Source organism: Trachurus trachurus, assembly GCF_905171665.1.
Source record: "Trachurus trachurus genome assembly, chromosome: 24".
Classification (NCBI taxonomy): Eukaryota; Metazoa; Chordata; class Actinopteri; order Carangiformes; family Carangidae; genus Trachurus; species Trachurus trachurus.
In genome coordinates, this window is record NC_139910.1 from 19,000,603 (window position 1) to 19,021,060 (window position 20,458).

A 20,458-nucleotide genomic window follows, 5' to 3' on the forward strand; every position below is an offset into this window, starting at 1 on the left:
GTCTGAACAGGTGTGTTTTGATATGTGACTTGAAGGTTGACAGTGTTGTTGAAGTTCGGATGTGCTGTGGGAGTGTGTTCCAGAGCCAAGGTGCAGTACAGCTAAAATATCTTAGTCCCACTGTGGCTAAGTGGGCAGAGGGGGTGAAGAGGAGTGAAGCAGAGGAGGTCTTGAGTTTGCGGGAAGGCGTGTAGGTACGGAGGAGTTCAGTGAGGTATGGAGGTGCAAATTTATGGAGGGCCTTAAATGTGAGGAGCAGGATCTTGAAGTCAATGCGGAGGTGGACCGGAAGCCAGTGAAGCTGTTTGAGGACAGGAGTGATGTGCTGTGTGGATGGGGTTCTGGAAATGACACGTGCAGCTGAATTCTGGACTAATTGCAGTTTATTGAGGGATTTCTGTGGCAGACCATGCAGAAGTGCATTACAGTAATCGAGACGGGATGTGACAAGGGCGTTGACCAATATGGAAGTGCTATTAGTTGAGAGGGATGAGCGAAGGAGATTGATATTGTAGAGATGAAAGTATGTAGACCGGGTGATGTTATTGATATGGGCAGTGAAGGAGAGGGTGCTGTCCAGGATGACGCCTAGTTTTTTTTAGTTTTAGTTTAAGTTTATTTGTCCCCATGGGGAAATTTGTTTTCACAGACTGCACAATGAGAGACAATACATCACAAGACAGACAATGGTATACACAACAACATCCACAGCACCAGTGACAACATACAGTACATGACGACACAGTGAAACAGCAGACAGACAGATTCAATATTGGACAGACTGATCAGCGGGGCCTGCTTTTCAGGGCCGCTATAGCTGCAGGGATCAGGCTTTTTCCCAGGCGAGCCCTCCTGAATTTGAGGGTTCTGTATCTTCGTCCCGAGGGTAGTGGGGTGATGTATTTGTGCAGTGGGTGAGTGGTGTCTTGGACTATGGAGTTTGCTAGGCGGTTGATGGATTTTTCATTTAGTTCTGCGAGGTTGGGTGTGGGGAGACCAATGATTTTAGCAGCTGTGTTTGTGATGCGTGTGAGTTTGGCCCGATTTGTGACAGAAAGCATGGTGAAGAAGCATGTGGAGCAGTACAGAAGGATGGGTTGAATAATGCTTTGGTAGAGCAATAACAGGAGGTGAGGTGCAACGTATAGTCCTTTGAGTTTGCGGATGGCTGACAGTCTTTGTTGGCTTCTTTTTTGAATGTCCGTGGTGTGCTGATCAAAGGTGAGTTTGTTGTCCATAGTTATTCCCAGGTATTTGAATGTGTCCACTGTCTCGACTGTTTGGGTGTTTATGGTGGTGGGGTGCTGGGGTGAGGGGGGGCTGAACAGTAATTCCTTTGTTTTATTGACATTGATTTGGAGATGATTGTCTGCGCACCATTTGGTGAAATGGGTGACTGTGTTGTGATAGTCCAGAGTGGATTGGTTGTCTGAGAGAAGTGCAAGGATGGCTGTGTCGTCAGAGTATTTGAGATATGATGTGGTGGGTGAAATGCTAAGACAGTCATTGGTGTAAAGAGTGTACAGGAAAGGGCTCAACACACATCCCTGTGGGACCCCGGTGTTGATGGTGAGTACAGGGGATGTGGTTGAGCCCACCCTTACTGCTTGCAGTCTGTCGGTCAGGAAGTTGTGGGTGAGGTGGATCAGATGGGGGGGGATGTTGAAGTGGTGTAGCTTCCGGATCAGCAGGTGTTTCTGTAGGGAGTCGAAGGCGGAGCTGAAGTCCACGAAAAGGATCCTGGCGAAGTTGCCTGGGGAGTCCAGGTGCTGGAGGAGGAGGTGCAGCAGGCAGGCCACAGCGTCCTCTGTGCCTAGGCTCTTGACCTGAGGGGAGGGATAGACAGTGGTGTTATCGATGACTAGTGGGAAACTGTTTGATTTAGATAATGTAGATTTAGTGCCAACAAAAAGGAGTTCTGTTTTATTTCCGTTGAGTTTAAGAAAGTTGTGAGAAAATCAGGTTTGGACATCTTGCGAGCCGGGTGTCGTCTGCATAGCAATGAAAGTTGAGTCTGTGATTCCTTAAGATATTGCAGAGGGGGAGTAGGTAGATAATGAAGAGGAAGGGGCCAAGGACAGAGCCCTGTGGCACACCACAAGTGACTGGGGAGGTTGGGATTGATAGTTCTTCAGCTGTACATACTGTGTGCGACCGGAGAGGTAGGAGGTGAACCAGGAAAGAGTGGTGTGAGTTAAACCAATGGAGATTAGGCGATTGAGGAGGATGCTAGGGGAGATTGTGTCGAAAGCTGTGGTGAGATCAAGGAGGATGAGTATGGTGAGATGTCCAGAATCTGCTGCCATGAGAAGGTCGTTGGTGATTTTTGCCAGAGCTGTTTCAATGCTGTGATGAGGACGTAAACCAGATTAATGTGGCAAGGTGAAGAGGGCCCGGGCGGGGATTGAACCCACACCTCCCGGGTAATAGTCATGCGCGCTTGCCAGTCACCCAAAGGGACATCCCCTTGGCCAAGTAGCCAGGGCACATGATCAATTGGAGGCATAGTGACAGGAACCTCAACTGTCACATCTCTCCCCCTCTTTTCACAAGCACGTCCTCGTGCTTCCGCGCAGGCTGCCACACATTAGGAATCCATGGACCCACCACTAGTACTACATGGATCCTGCCAACAACGCCAGAATGTGGCAAGGTGAAGAGGGCCCGGGCGGGGATTGAACCCACACCTCCCGGGTAATAGTCATGCGCGCTTGCCAGTCACCCAAAGGGACATCCCCTTGGCCAAGTAGCCAGGGCACATGATCAATTGGAGGCATAGTGACAGGAACCTCAACTGTCACATTAAGATTAAATCTTAAAAAAGGACTTTCTACCCAGTTTTAAGATACATACAGTATTTACACATTGGTCATTGTCAACTTCATTTTTTAACCAGATGGAGGATTTTAGTTAATGGACATCTGAAACTCAAGTTACCAGAGAAAAAAAGGAATGCAAATACAGTGCTGCTCAGAGATGTCCTGTTCAAAGGTTGGACATAATCTAAGGCTCCCACCCCTCTGACATCTCATGTCGACTGCATAGCATAAGCAAAGCACTGACTCTAAACTGATTAATTCTATGTTTTTATTTGTTGTAATCACTCGGTTGTTTTTGTTATGAGGAGACTATTGGCTACTAGTAAAAACCGAAACCTTAAAGGAAAGCTTGAGATCAAAACTAGCTATACCTATCACGTGGTTAGAAGATTTTAGAAGAGGTTGAGACAGTCTTTGTTAACCCTTTCAAAAGGGTTTTGTCAAAGTAAAACCACCTCTCTATGGTTTTTTTTTAGGGCAAACAGCTGTAAATGTTGAAAACCCTTAGTCCTCAATGGGCTTCTATGGTATGTTGCTGGGTCAGGCTGTTTTCACAAAGGGGCCCTCTGCTTTTCAGGTATAAAAAGGAAGGTCTCCAGCAGGTAGACAAGCAGTTCAGCTCCAGCAGCAGTACCACCAACAGCAGCAGCAGTAGTACATCTACAGCAACAACACCTGACAAAGATGTCTGGCATGAACATGATGGGAAAGATCACCTTCTACGAGGAGAGGAACTTCCAGGGCCGCTCCTATGATTGCATGAGCGACTGCGCTGACATGTCCTCCTACCTGAACCGCTGCCACTCCTGCAGGGTGGAGAGGGGCTGCTTCATGGTCTACGACCGCACCAACTTCATGGGAAACCAGTACTTCATGAGGAGGGGCGAGTATGCTGACTACATGAGCATGATGGGCATGAGCGACTGCATCAGGTCCTGCCGTATGATCCCCATGTACAGAGGCTCCTACAGGATGAGGATCTACGAGAGAGACAACTTCATGGGCCAGATGCATGAGATGATGGAGGATTGCGACAACATCATGGACCGCTACAGAATGTCCAACTTCATGTCCTGCAACGTGATGGAGGGCCACTGGCTGATGTACGAGCAGCCCAATTACAGAGGAAGAATGTGGTACATGAGGCCCGGCGAGTACAGAAACTTCAGCAGCATGGGTATGAGTGGCATGAGGTTCATGAGCATGAGGCGCATCATGGATTCCTGCTACTAGATGACAACGTGGTGGTGATGCAGCAATTCGTTACAAAGCAACTCATCTGCAGCAACATACACTGGATGCTGACTGCAGCAAATTGACGACAAAGATTGAAGACCACTGAACTGCACATACACATGTCTCTGACTGAGGTGTGGCTGTTGAAGAGAATGATGCCAGCCTCCTTATGATCATACAAATAAAATCTACTTTGTTATAAAATAACATGTTGATGTTTGGACTTCTTCTCTTCCTCTTTTTCATTAGGGTCCGGGCAGCGCAGCTGCCAGGACACTATTGTATTCCTAGGAATTCTTCTTCTTCTTCTTTCTTCTTCTTCCAAGGAAGTCATACTTCCCATGGGTGAAATCTCACCAAACTTCACAGAAACATCCAACCCCATGCCAGATTCACTCAACTCCAAGGACATGTGCCCCCCCCTCCTAGTGGGGGCACAATAAGCGTTTAAATTTAAAAACTTTAAAAATTCCTACCAAACAAACGGTAGATGCTACAGTGTTGAAACTTCACCACAATGTAGCCTCAATACTGCTGAAACTTTTGTCCACTTAAACGTATTACAAATTATGAAGTCCATCACTCTGTTTTTTTCAATACTGTAAAACTTTTAAAATGTATCTCCTCCCACAATTTTTGCTCAATTGACACCAAACTTGCTACAGAGCATCTCCAGAGCGTCCTCCACAAAACTTGTTTCTCGGATTTTTGATTAAGCAAAAATTGAGCCAACAGTGCATGAAAACGTTTGACTGTAAACAGTACTGTAAACATACCATCAAATTCTTGATAAATACATTTTCAATGTTCCTGAAAAAAATGACAATATTCTGGAGTCATGGTTGATGAAGTTTGGCAAATATCAGAATTTTATCTCAAAAACGGAATTTTTGAGAACATTTTGAATTCTGCTCTCATGGGAACAACTGCAGCCAATGTGAGAGTGGAATTTATAAACATCATATTTTCTCTTATGAAGCAAAACACTTATCATTAAAAACAAATCACCAACATTTCCATGCTGTCAAGAGGCAATTTATGTATTATCAGATTTTTGTTCAGATGACTGAATTTCTGAAATTTTGACCATTTCATCACAACAGCTGCCCGGGCACTGACTCACCTGAGTGGATAAATGAAGCTACACAGCAGGTCTCACTACCAGCCAATTAGCTCAGCGAGTTAGGAGCTGGTTCTTGGTGTCAGAGATTGTGAGTTCGAGACCCAGCAAGGGTGATGATGATGATGACGGATCAAAATGTCAGATGTCCTCAAGCTGTTTTGCTGTCTAAATGCAATTTATGTATAATCAGATTTTTGTTTAGATAATAGAATTTCTGACTTTTTGAAATCTGCCTTGACAACAGCTGCCCGGGCATTGACTCCCTGAGTTGATAAATGAAGCTACACAGCAGGTCTCACTACCAGCCAATTATCTCAGCGAGTTAGGAGCTGGTTCTTGGTGTCAGAGGCTGTGGGTTCGAGACCCAGCAAGGGCGATGATGATGATGATGATGATGATGATGATGACAGATCAAAATGTCAGTTGTCCTAAACACGAAACACAAGACAATTGTCCTAATGGTGGCATCACAGCAAGCCTCTAAATTTAAAAATCCAAATACCGTAGCTTGGACTGGACCATGTGCGAAGGCTCCTAACATCTTAGATTCATAGTAGATGTTTGACAAATACATATCATTATTTTACCTCAAAAACTGATTTTTCTCTTTACTGTGGTTTCAAATCTGCCTACAGGACAGTGAATGGCTTACTCAATTTGTGAAGCCACTGTTGAATAACACTTGTCAATTAGCTCAGTGCGATAGACAACGGTCTTTGGTTCCCGAGGTTGTGGGTTCAATCCTCAACTGATGCAAATTGAACATTATAAGGTCAACTGTCTTGTCTTCCTATTCTCCTGTTTGTTGCTCAGAATTGCCTAAATTTGCCCAAAAGTAGCCCGGACCCGACCCATCGCTGCGCAGCAGCTATAATTCTAATTATTTCCCAAGAGTCACCCTGCAACTAAGCTTTCATAACCTTATATAATGGTCAATGATGGCAAGTAAAATGAACTTTGTTGTGAAACAGGTTCAGATGAAATTGGATATCAAAGTTCAACACCTTAATTAATAATAATAATAATAATAATAATAATAATAATAATAATAATAATAATAATAATAATAATAATAATAATAATAATAATAATGCATTTTATTTATAGGCAGCTTTCAGGACTCTCAAGGTCACCTTACAATAAAACAATTAAAACAATTAAAAGTACAATTAGTAAAATAATAAAACAAACAATGAAGCAATAATAAAACAATAATAATAGACAAGAATAAAACAATAAGCAACAGTAAACAAGGACAAAGAAATACAATATGTTAATGAGCTAGGCCAGTCTGAAAAGGTGTGTTTTGAGATGTGACTTGAAGGTTGACAGTGTTGTTGAAGTTCGGATGTGCTGTGGGAGTTTGTTCCAGAGCCGAAGGGCGTTGCAGCTAAAATATCTTAGTCCCATTGTGGCTAAGTGGGCAGAGGGGGTGAAGAGGAGTGAAGCAGAGGAGATCCTGAGTTTGCGGGAAGGTGTGTAGGTACGGAGGAGTTCGGTGAGGTATGGAGGTGCAAGGTTATGGAGGGCCTTTAATGTGAGGAGCAGGACCCTGACGTCAATGCGGAGGTGGACCGGAAGCCAGTGAAGCTGTTCGAGGACAGGAGTGATGTGCTGTGTGGATGGGGTTCTGGAAATGACACGTGCAGCTGAATTCTGGACTAATTGCAGTTTATTGAGGGATTTCTGTGGCCGACCATGTAGAAGTGCATTACAGTAATCGAGACGGGATCTGACAAGGGCGTTGACCAATATGGAAGTGCTATTAGGTGAGAGGGATGGGCGAAGGCGATTGATATTGCGGAGATGAAAGTATGCAGACCCGGTGATGTTATTTACAGTATATGGGCAGTGAAGGAGAGGGTGCTGTCCAGGCTCTTGACCTGAGGGGAGAGATAGACAGTGGGGTTATCGATGACTAGTGGGAAACTGTTTGATTTAGATAATGTAGATTTAGTGCCAACAAAAAGGAGTTCTGTTTTATTTCCGTTGAGTTTAAGAAAGTTGTGAGAAAACCAGGTTTTGACATCTTGCAAATAGTACAGGAGGGGGTGGAGGAAGTGTGGAGCCAGGATTACAGGAGAGATAGAGCCGGGTGTCGTCTGCATAGCAATGAAAGTTGAGTCCGTGATTCCTGAAGATATTGCCAAGGGGGAGTAGGTAGATAATGAAGAGGAGGGGGCCAAGGACAGAGCCCTGTGGCACACCACAAGTGACTGGGGAGGTTGGGATTGATAGTTCTTCTGATAGAGGAGGATGCTAGGGGAGATTGTGTCGAAAGCTGTGGTGAGATCAAGGAGGATGAGTATGGTGAGATGTCCAGAATCTGCTGCCATGAGAAGGTCGTTGGTGATTTTTGCCAGAGCTGTTTCAATGCTGTGATGAGGACGGAAACCAGATTGAAACTGTTCATAGAGGGTATTGTGTGTGAGATGGTTATGGACCTGTGCAGCAACAACTTTTTCCAGGATTTTGGACAGAAAGGGAAGGTTTGATATTGGTCGGAAGTTACTGAGGCCATTGGGGTCCAGTCCAGGTTTTTTGAGTATAGGAGTGATTGTTGCTGTTTTAAGGAGGGCTGGAATGGAGCCACAGGAGAGGGCGGAGTGTATGGTGTCAGTAATCAATGGGAAAAGAGATGGGAGACAGAGTTGAACCAGATTTGTAGGGAGAGGGTCAAGACTACAGGTGGATGACTTGGATTTCTGTATGTAGGTGGATATTTCTGTGATAGTTGGGAGATAAAAGTTAGGGAATGAGGATATGAGAGGTGGAGCAGGATCAAGGTAGTCGTTGCAGTCTGTGATTTTGCATGGAGGAGGTAATTGATCATGAATGCTAGATATGCTGCCACTGAAAAAGTACATGAATTTATTGCAGAGGGTAGTAGAGTACATGTGAGAGGCAAGAGTATCCGGGGGGCGTAACATATTGTTGAGTGTGGTGAACAGAGTGCATGTGTTTCCTTCAGCAGTCCCAATAACAGAGGTATAGTAGTCCGTTTTGGCCTTGGCAATGGCATCTTTATATTTCAGCAGGTGATTGTGGTACATGTTATTGTGAATAGTGAGACCGGTTTTTCTTGAGAGGCATTCCAGACGGCGTCCTTCAGTTTTGAGTCCATGAAGTTCCGGGGTGTACCAGGGGGCAGAGCGTGTGAAGGTGACAGACCGTGTTTTTAATGGTGCCAGTGTGTCCAGGAGGTTTTTGAATTCATAGTTATAATGAGATGTCAGATCCTCGGGTGTGGTTAAGTGGTCGGCGCTTGGGAGAGAATTTATAGCGGCTGAGAGAGTTGATGGATTGATATTCTTGATGTTTCTGAATGTAATGCAGCGGGGAGAACACAGAGCCAGCAAGACGCGACAGACGGTGGTGGAGTTTCGTGGGAACTATTGGCTGAAGAGTGCAGAACACCGGAGCGGAGACTTACATGCCGCGGAGAAATCAACTCGGGAATGTGGATAAGGTAGGCTGAGTAGTAGGAAACTTACCGGAAGTGGCCTGAGTCAGGCCCGCTGCGGTGAGGTCGGCTCAGTAGATTCTGTTTTTTTTATGAAGGGTTTGGCCACTGCAGGTTGAAAACTGACAGCTGACAGGTATTTCCCATGCTGTCAGGTGAGGTGGTCTGGCGGAGCAGGACGTTAATCTGTTAAAATCTGTTAGAATCCTTGCCCCCGATGGCTTAAATTATAATTGTCCCAACCAACTGGTTTATTGAAAAACAAATGAAAACTGTCAGGACCACATAATGTAACATGTGGTCCAGACATAAGACTGTCTATTGCTAGGTTTTTAGTTGAGTTTTCTGTCTTTGTCTCATTTCCTGTTTTATTTTGAAGTCTGTGTCCTACCCCCTGTCTTCATGTCAAGTTTCCCGAGTTGTGTGATTGTCTTCCCCGCCCCAATGTGTTTCACCTGTGTCTCGTTGTCTCCCTAGTGTGTGGTTTATAAGCTGTGCTTCCCATTCCTCCTGTGCCAGATTGTCTCATCATGTCATTGTGAGTGTTCCAGCATTATTTCCCTGAGTGTTCTTCGTGTGACCTGTTTCGAGCTTTGACCTTTGAGCTAGCCTGCTGGATCTGTACTGTTGCATGATTAATTGACCTCCTGGTTTTCACCCTTTTTCGAATAAACGACCCTGATTCTGCCTGAACCCTCTGAGTCTGTATTGTGTTGCCTTTGAGTTCCTGACAAAAAACTTTTTTTTTCTCTTCTCTGTCAGTGCAATAACATAGGGCTGACATCTTCGGTGCTCTCCGCATAAATACATAGTGCCCACAGAGGACATGTCCTGATAAAATCTGATCCATATCCCAGTCAAAGTCCTGTAAAGTTATAATACGTAGCATTTCTATATAAGATTGTCTAAAACTGAGTAGACCTATGATAGATATATTTTTATTTGTGTTTTTACGTATTTGTGTTTTTACGTAATCTCAAATGTTTTCAAAATCAAATGTTTTCAGAATCAAATTCATGATCCAGAGTACTGATCATTCGGTCACTTTTCAATAGTGTTCAGAAAAGCAGTTCTTTAGAGATTACTAAATCACCAGAATCAGTTGATTAAAAAGATTTGCATTTTAATCAACATTTGCACATTTTTAGTTCATATCAAATCCAAACAAGCTTAACAGAGAATGCTCCAGAGCAGAGTTGGCATCAGAGCAGGTTGGCCATAATCTAAGGCTCCCACCCCTCTGACATCTCATGTCGACTGCATAGCATAAGTAAAGCACTGACTCTAAACTGCTTAATTCTATGTTTTTATTTGTTGTAATCACTCGGTTGTTTTTGTTATGAGGAGACTTCTGCAGATAATTTGGCTACTAGTAAAAAACTAAACCTTAAAGTAAATCTTGAGATCAAGTTTGATGATTAGCTATGCCTATCATGTGGTTAGAAGAGGTTGAGACAGTCTTTGTTAACCCTTTCAAAAAGGTTTTGTCTAAGTAAAACCGCCTCTCTATGGGTTTTTTTTTAGGGCAAACAGCTGTAAATGTTGAAAACCCTTAGTCCTCAATGGGCTTCTATGGTATGTTGCCGGGTCAGGCTGTTTTCACAAAGGGGCCCTCTGCTTTTCAGGTATAAAAAGGAAGGTCTCCAGCAGGTAGACAAGCAGTTCAGCTCCAGCAGCAGTACCACCAACAGCAGCAGCAGTAGTACACCTACAGCAACAACACCTGGCAAACATGTCTGGCATGAACATGATGGGAAAGATCACCTTCTACGAGGAGAGGAACTTCCAGGGCCGCTCCTATGATTGCATGAGCGACTGCCCCGACATGTCCTCCTACCTGAACCGCTGCCACTCCTGCAGGGTGGAGAGGGGCTGCTTCATGGTCTACGACCGCACCAACTTCATGGGAAACCAGTACTTCATGAGGAGGGGCGAGTATGCTGACTACATGAGCATGATGGGCATGAACGACTGCATCAGGTCCTGCCGTACAATCCCCATGTACAGAGGCTCCTACAGGATGAGGATCTACGAGAGAGACAACTTCATGGGCCAGATGCATGAGATGATGGAGGATTGCGACAACATCATGGACCGCTACAGAATGTCCAACTTCATGTCCTGCAACGTGATGGAGGGCCACTGGCTGATGTACGAGCAGCCCAATTACAGAGGAAGAATGTGGTACATGAGGCCCGGAGAGTACAGAAACTTCAGCAGCATGGGCATGAGTGGCATGAGGTTCATGAGCATGAGGCGCATCATGGATTCCTGCTACTAGATGACAACGTGGTGGTGATGCAGCAATTCGTTACAAAGCAACTCATCTGCAGCAACATACACTGGATGCTGACTGCAGCAAATTGACGAGAAAGATTGAAGACCACTGAACTGCACATACACATGTCTCTGACTGAGGTGTGGCTGTTAAAGAGAATGATGCCAGCCTCCTTAAGATCATACAAATAAAATCTACTTTGTTATAAAATAATATGTTGATGTTTGGACTTTTTCTCTTCCTCTTTTTCATTCTAATTATTTCCCAAGAGTCACCCTGGAACTAAGCATTCAATAACCTTAAAGCCTTTGGAAACCTGACTATATATAGTAAAAATGCTTATATTATATCAAAGTCAAGTGCCTCATTAAGCATCCACAAAAGTCTGAGTGACAATAACTATTCATAACTATTAGAAAACCTGGTTTAAAAACAGCTCATTTTGCTATTGAGGCCACTGGTCAGGACAGTGTGGGCGTGGCAGATAACATTATGATTGACAGCTCCCTCGTCTTGATTGACATCTCTCTGGCCCCGCCCACTTCAAACAATGTCATAGCAACACGTCAATGGCGACCGTTAAAAAAAGTCCTCACCGGAGGACGTGTATCGAATGATTGATGCTTTTTAGCAGCTAACTAGACTACCAGCTTCGTTTTGGAGCGTCATGACCGTCTTTGGTTGTAGTCTCACAGAAAAAAAAAAAGATTTTAACCTCTGTCTGTGTGAGCGCCAGGAGGGGCTGACTGACACACACACAGACAAGGCAGGTCGCGCTGGAAAGCTAATAAATGCTAAAAGCTAATCGCCAATTTACACACACCCTCCCTCCCTCCCCTCACCCCCCCAAAAAAACGGCTCTATCGGCTGTATGTAGAGAGGAGTTGTGAGGAGTTGTGGGCACGCACACAGACAGACACACACACAGACAAGGTAGGTCACGCTGGAAAGCTAATAAATGCTAAATGCTGATCGCCACACTGGTTGTATGGCTCTGGTTGCAGTGTTAATTTCGTCAGACGAGACGAGACGAAAAATATTCGCCAACGATGTTTTTTTTCATGACGAAAACGAGACGAAGACGAGACGAAATCAATGCCCTTAACACTGACTGTGACGAAATTTACACGCATTTTTTGTTGACGAAAAAAGACGAGACGAAATCTACTTAATCAAATAAAAACTTAATAAAATGTCTCTTTCTTTTTTCGTCACAGGGGGGCTGCGGGCGCTGTAAACCGGCGGCGGAATCACTGCGAAGCTCCGAGCAACGGAGATCATGTGCGAGCCGGAGCCCTCCCGTTCACTTCATTGCATTTGTCAATCGCTGTGTTTTATTTTGAAAATTAACCGGATTCTCTCGTTGTTTCTTTGTGCGACTTCCTGCCCGGCTTGACAGGATCACACGGGGCTGCGCCGCGGCGCTGGTATGAACGACACATCGTTAACATCAAAGGGCTCCGCGGCGCTTCTGCGGCCGGTGTGTCCCTGGCGTGGACGCGTCTCCGCGCTGGTCGGTCGCTTCTGCGCTGTGTGTGTGTGTGTGTGTGCATCTCTGTTTAGATACTGACAAATAGCCTACATAAACGCACACACAAGCTGGAAAGTTGGCTCATCTGACAGCTGTCAATGACATAAATCTTGTGAGATGAGTGAGAAAAAGACTAAAATGAATCTATTGGTTTGAGTAGATTAGTTGTGATTAACATAGCCTACTGTCAATCTGCTTTCAAAGACTAAAAAAAGACTATTGACTAAAACTAGACTAAAATACTTTGGATTTTCTTTGACTAAAACTAGACTAAAATGCCAAGACTTTTCGTCGACTAAATGTGATTAAACAAAAAAGAATACAAGCTGACTAAATATGACTAAAACTTATAAGGGCATTTGACACAAGACTAAGACTAAAACTAAATTGAAAAATAGCTGACAAAATTAACACTGTCTGGTTGTGACTTGAGAGGAGCGACCGTTAGCAGAACGGTTTTGTTCGCTGCCACTGGGGGGCTGGATGAGAGAACTGACGTGGCGATTTATGAGTGGTTAGGATTTATTGCGTGATAAATCCCAGAGATAACTCCGCCCAATTCAAACCTACTATACAAAACCTTAAAAGACAAATATTTTGAATTTGGATGGAAACTTTTTTCTAATTATTTTTACATGTTTAATAATATGTACATAAGACCCTAAAATACATAGTTAGGAGGCTTTTGTGGATTTGGGTTTCCAGAGTCTTTAAATAATGGTCAATGATGGCATGATGATCAAAGTTCAACACCTTAATTGTACCAACCAACTGGTTTATTGAAAAACAATTTAAAACCGAATTTTTCTCTTCTCTGTCAGTGCAGTAAAATTGGGCTGAAATCTTAAGTGCTCTCCATATAAATACACAGTAAAGCCCACAAGTCCTGATAAAATCTGATCCATATCCCAGTCAAAGTCCTTTAAAGTTATAATACGTAGCATTTCCATGTAACATTGTCTAAAACTGAGTAGACCTATGATTAATATATTTTTATTTGTGTTTTTACGTAATCCCAAATGTTTTCAGAATCAAATTTATGATCCCGAGTCATTTGGTCACTTTTCAATAATGTTGAGAAAAGCAGTTCTTTCTTTTTCTCTTTGAGATTACTAAATCACCAGAATCAGTTCATTAAAAAGATTTGCTCAAAAACTCTATTCACCGAATTGTTCAGTAGTAGGCGGGAGCCCTGACTGCATGGTGCATAGTCTGGCTCCCTTAACTGATATACAGTCGAACAACTCATGTTTCAGTTCATGGCTCAGCCCTGAGGCTCACGTTCACTGTGTAGTACCTTAAGTGAACGTACTGACACGTTCGTGAACGACACAACTACACGGACGTTGGCGAACGGCACGACACTACTTTCAGTAGCACATTCAGCAAACGACACGTTCTTGAATGTGTCCTGTCATTCGCAAACATGTCATTGTGTCACTTGTAGTACATTCAGTGAACATGCAACACAGTCAACAAAACCCTTAGCCCTGAGCAGAGGTTGCGCCAGACTTTTTTTATTCTATTACTGACGGGGTCATAAAAATTCTGTCATAATCTATTTTTACCCATCACTTTAACTTTTTTTAAATGATAATAATGACACATTCAATAGCATTAAATTTTCATTAATTTTTAATTCATATCAAGTCCAAACAAGCTTAACAGAGAATGCTCTGGAGCAGAGTCGGCGTCAGAGCACATCTAACCGGGGGGCATTCAGTGAATGCGGGGGTCACTTTCTGCCACTCAAAGTTTTCTGTCACCAATCAACATGCTAATCCACGTGTTATACCAAAACATTCAAAGGAGCACGTTTTCACATAGGCACCGCATAGTGCACTCGCGTTGTCTAAAAATAACAGCCCTCTCTCTCTCTCTCATTCTCTCTCTCACACACACAGACTCTCATCTCTCTTTCAAGCATGCACGCAGCCATTGCACATCACTGAAACAACTGAAGCTACTAGACCACACAGCCAGATGCAGCATAAATTCAGACAAGACAAAACCCCACTCAGCTTTAAGTGTTATAAACAATGCCACAGTGGGCAAAATGCATTAAAAGAAGGTTAGCTTACCTTTAGAAGAGCTGTATGCGGCGAGTGAGGCCACTAAACCTAAGTTTCAAGAACAGCGTCTTTCCACTGGGTTGTACATTTTGGTTACATGCTGTCATTCCGACATCCCACCATTCCGACATCCCAACATTTAGACATACCACCATTCCGACATACCGCTATTCCGACATGCGAATGTCCCACCATTCCGACAAGGCTTTAATTTAAGGAAATGTGCTTTACTCAACAGGTGACTCCCTTCTTTAAGACATTCTGATAGAGGAATACCCACACGGTTGTGCGTAATTATGCAGCAGAGCGCAGACAGGGACTAGTCTGCCTGGGGCGCATGACGTCTGTCCGACTACCCATTTCTCCGACCATACATTTCTTAATTTTGACGTCCATTAGTCCGACCTCCCACTTCTCCGACTTAAGTAGCCCTAACCCTTAACCTTACCCTAAAGCTAACCTCAACACTGTAGAATGGGTAGTCGGAGAAATGAGCCGTCGGACTTTTGGGCAGTCGGACTGATGTATGCTCCCCGTCTGCCTGTCAAGCCTCTGGTCTTTTTTACCAAACTTAACCAACTCCTTTCATCATTGCCTAAGCCCAACCAGTGCAAAATCTTTTGGGGAAAAAAAATATGCTATTAAAGGAATTGCCGGAAAGGCTGGATTTTTAAAAAAAGAAAAAAATACCGTCATTCCGACCATAGAAGGCACAAATTGTCGGAATGATGGGACGTTTGATAGAAAATTAAAGCAGAAGTAAGGGGATTTTTTGTGTTAATATAATGCCTTGTCCACACGAACACGGGTATTTTTGAAACCAAACTTTTATGGACCCCGGTTAAAAAAAAAAATTGCGTCCACACCACCGGTGTGAAAAAAAAATAACTCCTCCACATGAAACCGCAAATCCGTCTAAAACAATGTCATGCACATTCCAAAGCAGTAGGTGGCGATATCACTCCTAACAGGAAAGCAGCTGTAACTTGTACAAAGAGAGTGGAGGCTCAAACTGACCGGTGTTATGCCGAGAAGTGCCTGCTTGCCGAGATCTGCACGCCGCACAACAAATGTGGAACTGGATCATTCATTACGGGGACGGGGATGCAGTATTCCGCACAGCAGCTTTTGGACCTGCCGAGATTTGCATCCCCTGGCTGTTTTAGCCAATTACACTACTTACTACATGTATGTAATACATGTTCATATGTATAAACACCTAAACCGTACAATGTGCGTAACCCCAGCAGAGCAGGCACTTCTCGGCATGTGTTGAAAAGTGCCTGCTTGCCGAGATCTGCATGTCGCTCGTGGAATGCCAGGGGATGCAAATCTCGGTAGGTCCAAAAACAGCTGTGCCGAATACTGCATCCCCCATGTGTTTCACTGCAGATACCTGGTGGTCAAATGGGGTTATGCACATTGTATTTAGGGGTGTTTATGCATATGAACATGAATTGCGTAGCAGTGTATTTGGCTAAAACAGCCAGGGGATGCAAATCTTGGCAGGTCCAAAAACTGCTGTGCCGAATACTGCATCCCCGTCCCCGTAATGAATGATCCAGTTCCACATTTGTTGTGCGGCGTGCAGATCTCGGCAAGCAGGCACTTCTCGGCATAACACCGGCACCGCGAGACGAGTCCGCGCTACTAACACACCCCGCCCGTAATCTCTTGTTTATGACAGATACGAAAATACACAAATACACACATCGTAACGATAATCCATCGATCCACTGATTGATTCTGAAAGGCTTCATTGAAAACAAATGTAAGGACGGGAGGAAGCAAAGCAGTGGGGAAGTGACCGCAATTTACAATTTGATAAAAGCCTATTTTCGCCATATCAACATTATGTTTACATATGGTGACCATGCGATTTTGTATTAGTGTCCGCATGTTTAGTGATTATTGATATTCACAGTAGCGTCTGAGCGGTCAGCGCATGGTCAGCGTCGAGAAGCTTGACGTGCTAGCAACAGTAACTAAGGGGGGCGGGGATTTATGAAAAATGTGCGGTTTTCCTGTCCACACATGACTGCTGAAACCGGAGTTTTCGAAAAAGTTCACCCTGGACTCCGGTTACAAAAAACTCTGGTTTCAGGAGCCGACAACTGCAGTTACGTGTGGACGAAAGGCCAAACCGTGTAGAGAAACACACGGTTTCAAAAATACCCGGGTTCGTGTGGACGGCCCCTAAGTCTTAAATAGTTATATCTTCCGACGGCAATCACTTACATAGAGTGTTTGGTCTGAAACACGGGTCTGTCAGTCACTCTGCTCTGCTGTAAGCCGAGGAGAAAACTTTCCTCGTATCCTACAAGTTTTATCCAATGAGGAGAGAGAACAGCATGAAGGGCTGTGTGTGCAGCCAAGGGATGCGCCTGAATGTGGTGACGTAGAGACGAGGACCAATAGATCCATGACGAGGGCGGGGGCTGCTAACTCCATCGGCTGACAAGAAGTTATGGTGCGTTCAAGGCAACCCGTAACTCGTGTTTTGACCTGTGAAGTCGTACCAGTTCGATCTGGTACGAGTTCACGGGTCGGAAGTTACGAGTGGCCGTTATAGTGCACTTTCACAGGTAACAGGTTGGAAAAACACGAGTTACCCCTTGGTCGCACTGCACGCGGAAGCTGCGCGCGGCTTCTCGGGCGCTTGGGTGGTCGCACTGGGAGCGTACTTATCCTCCTCTCTCCGCGCCGGTCAGACATCGACTGCAGTCGTTCATACTCGTATTCACTCGGTTTTCCCCACACACGTCATTTTAAACATGTGTGTGTGTGTCTCATGTGCAGACGCAACAGTCAAATATGTATAGATGAACAAGCAACAACTTAGTTAATCAAAATTTAATTAATTTATTTTGAAAATTGACCGGATTCTCTCGGCTTTTCTGTGCCCGACTTCCTGTCTGGTACGATCTGGTCTATCCAGCTTGACAGACAGCGCTCTCGGCGCTCGCGACTCGCGTGAAAAATAGAACTGAACCGATCTGAAGCGCTGCAGGCGCGCGCACTGCGCTCCACAGCGTGAGATGTGCGACAAGGCAGACCGGTTAACATGTGCGCCGATCTGAAACTGCCTCCGCTCCAGGGCGCTGCGCTTCGGTTCCGTGTCCAGTGCGACCAGGCTGTTACGGGTTGCCTGGAACGCTACAAGTCGTAGTCGTGACTTGAAGCCGTAATTTACGGATTCAAAAGCCTGCCTGGAACGCAGCATTAGCAAAAACGACCGGATCGCTTACTTCTGCTTTAAGTGTTTCCATTTAGACAATTAGAGGTCTATGTCGGACTGGTGGGATGTCGGAATGCCCCCCTACATTTTTCAGGTCAAGTCTCTCTCAAAGGCCAGTTGAAGCAACTGGACCTTTCTTTTATGAAGCATTGCACATCTGTGGTAGCCTGGGTATACCCATGGTGCTTTGTGCACGATTTTATTCGCTCTGCAAGTCAGCCTGGAAACCATGGACCCAATTTTTCCCTCAACTAGGGAGCCAATCACAGAATGGGGGAGGGGGCAGCAAGAAGATGACGACACACCGAAGTGACTTTGTTGATAGCTTGTCGATCCAACATGGCGCCCCGCTCCTCCTACTGGCTGCTACCACATTAGCTCCAAAAACGTCGGAGGAAATCTCCTAACAGGCGATATGTGGATAAACTGACCACAGACTGGGGATCTAAACTGTGACTTTCTTGCATGAAAAAATATTAAAACTTTAAAAAGTGTTAACAGCGCGGCAGCAAGAATTACGGTAAAATAGCTTTTAGCTGCTTAGCTTTACAGCTAGCGCTGCCGGTTGCTGCGAAATGCATTCTGGGAAACAAAGATCCTGGATGACTGAAAAGAGGGTTCACTCCTTTCATTCTGCTATGGAACAAACGGCCCAGGTGCTGAGACCGATGCACAGAGTGAAGCCTCTTGTCATCCAGCCTGTTTGGAGGCGAGAGACCAGGAAAACAAATACGTGCGCATGCACATGGCGATATATCGAGGCCGAAAAAATGATCGAGTTCATTTTCATTTATCGTGCGATTAATTGATTTATTGATTATCGTCCCAGGCCTAAGGTCAATGCACTGCAGCTTAAGAAAACACATGCAAAGTCACAAACGCAACAAATTCAGAAAACAACTTCATCAGTTTCACAATGCATGTGGGAAACCTCACAACAGCTGCAAATACACAAACACACTAAGCTCACAACACAGGGCAGATACATGAACATGCTGAAAAAAGTCACAACACAATGGCAGTATTTATGGGGACACAAAAAGAGCAGGGGTTGAGACAATGTATGGGGTCCTACGTCACGATTCTGCACATACGACAAGTTTTTACCAAGTTTTTACTGAAAGCCACCAGCCAGCCATGAGTTTTTTTTAATCCAATTCTCACCATATAGTGACTTTGTGACATCGTGTATGTTATCCACCGCTCCATTTATTGATAATCCACCGGCTTCATTGTAAACAGATTGTGAATTGCAATCTGTCAAAATGATGGATGGCCTAAAGATTTTTCCATCACCGTTTTTTAAAAAAACGGTCAATGACGGACAATATTTAGTTAACCCAATCCCTGGCCCTGAGTGACGTTTACTGTGACTGGTACGTTCACAGAATGTACTACAAAAACGTTTGTGAGTGACACAGCAACACGTTCACAAACGACTCAACACTGAGCAGTACGTTCAATGAACATGAGCCCTCTGCCCTGAGTGACAGTACATTCAGTGAACGCATTACTGCACATGCACATTCCCTCGCAATGAGAGTCTCCACCACCAGATTTGCGAGTGATTCAGTGATTCACGGACCACATGGGAGTTCAGCCTGCACACTCGCTGCTGAGCTGAACTTAAAGCAGGCTTACACTGCACGATTTTGTCGTACCAGACGAGTCGCAGCCTAATTTGCATAATCTTAGAGGGATCGCGGAGTCGTGAGCATAATCGGGACGTATGGTTAGTGAAGCTCTGCGTCACGTCCCGACGTCCTAAAGACGAGTCGCCGACCTCCCGATTAATTTCTGACATGCCAGAAAATTTCTCGTCGTGACGGACAATGTATGGGGTCCTACGTCACGATTCTGCACATACGACAAGTTTTTACCATGACAGATTGTTTTAGCACAGAGCCTTTATGAACCTGAATGTGATGCTGAACTTCGTCAGATGGAGTTAAAATGGGCAGACAGAGAGAGGAGGGACAGGGAAGTGAGAAGCTGAAGTTAGACCACAGCTGTGACAGACAGGGTGACCGGGTGATGATCAGTAATGCAGCGCAGTCCGTGGTGGAAGATCAGCCCGACAAATACACACACACGTACTATCAGACAATCAGTGATTGAGGACGATTATTTTTTTTCTTGCCGTTACAGTATAAAATAGCGAGCCTATACACCAGCAGCCACGTCCACTGTGCTCTGGCTCAGCTCAGCTGACCTGATCAGCTGCACTTTTAAAGTGCAGGCCAGAGAGAGAACTAGTGAGCCTCCTCTGACAGCTGCAGGTGAGCCGCAGGTGAGCTACACGTCAGCTGGCTGGAGAGAGTAGCGCCGTCCATCATACATCTCTCTCTCTCTCTCTCTGCAGCAGCGGCCTTGGAGGTGATGCACGATGTCTGTCTGTGTGTTTGTCGGTCTGATCTTCCACCATGGACTCTGCTATAGGAACCAACATCAGGAACCAATGTCAATTTGATGTTTACAATCGAGCAATTATAGAGCAGCACAAATCTCAGCGGCATCGCAGGGTAATCGTGGTGGGGAGCAATCATAGAACGACGAACAATTAGTGGGGGTCTGAGACTGATCTGATACGTAGGACTGAAGAGGGACGCTCGTGCAGTTTGAGATGTGAACAGACGAATAGTCGTGCAGTGTAAGCCCGCCTTTAAGGAGAAAAGAATGAATCAGGTCAAAAAAGTGA

At 44.8% G+C, this 20,458-nt stretch overlaps 2 protein-coding genes across 2 annotated transcripts; both read left to right on the forward strand.

The window, feature by feature from the left end:
- Positions 1-3,503: 3,503 nt before the first annotated feature.
- Positions 3,504-4,052, forward strand: LOC311007200 (gamma-crystallin M2-like; the record flags this gene model as incomplete). Its single annotated transcript, XM_084000299.1, has 1 exon — positions 3,504-4,052. The coding sequence occupies one exon, from the start codon at positions 3,504-3,506 to the stop codon at positions 4,050-4,052; it is 549 nt and encodes a 182-aa protein (XP_083856425.1).
- Positions 4,053-10,373: 6,321 nt separating this feature from the next.
- On the forward strand, positions 10,374-10,922 carry LOC311007232 (gamma-crystallin M2-like; the record flags this gene model as incomplete). The annotated part of the gene is made up of 1 exon (XM_084000343.1): positions 10,374-10,922. The coding sequence occupies one exon, from the start codon at positions 10,374-10,376 to the stop codon at positions 10,920-10,922; it is 549 nt and encodes a 182-aa protein (XP_083856469.1).
- Positions 10,923-20,458: the final 9,536 nt, after the last annotated feature.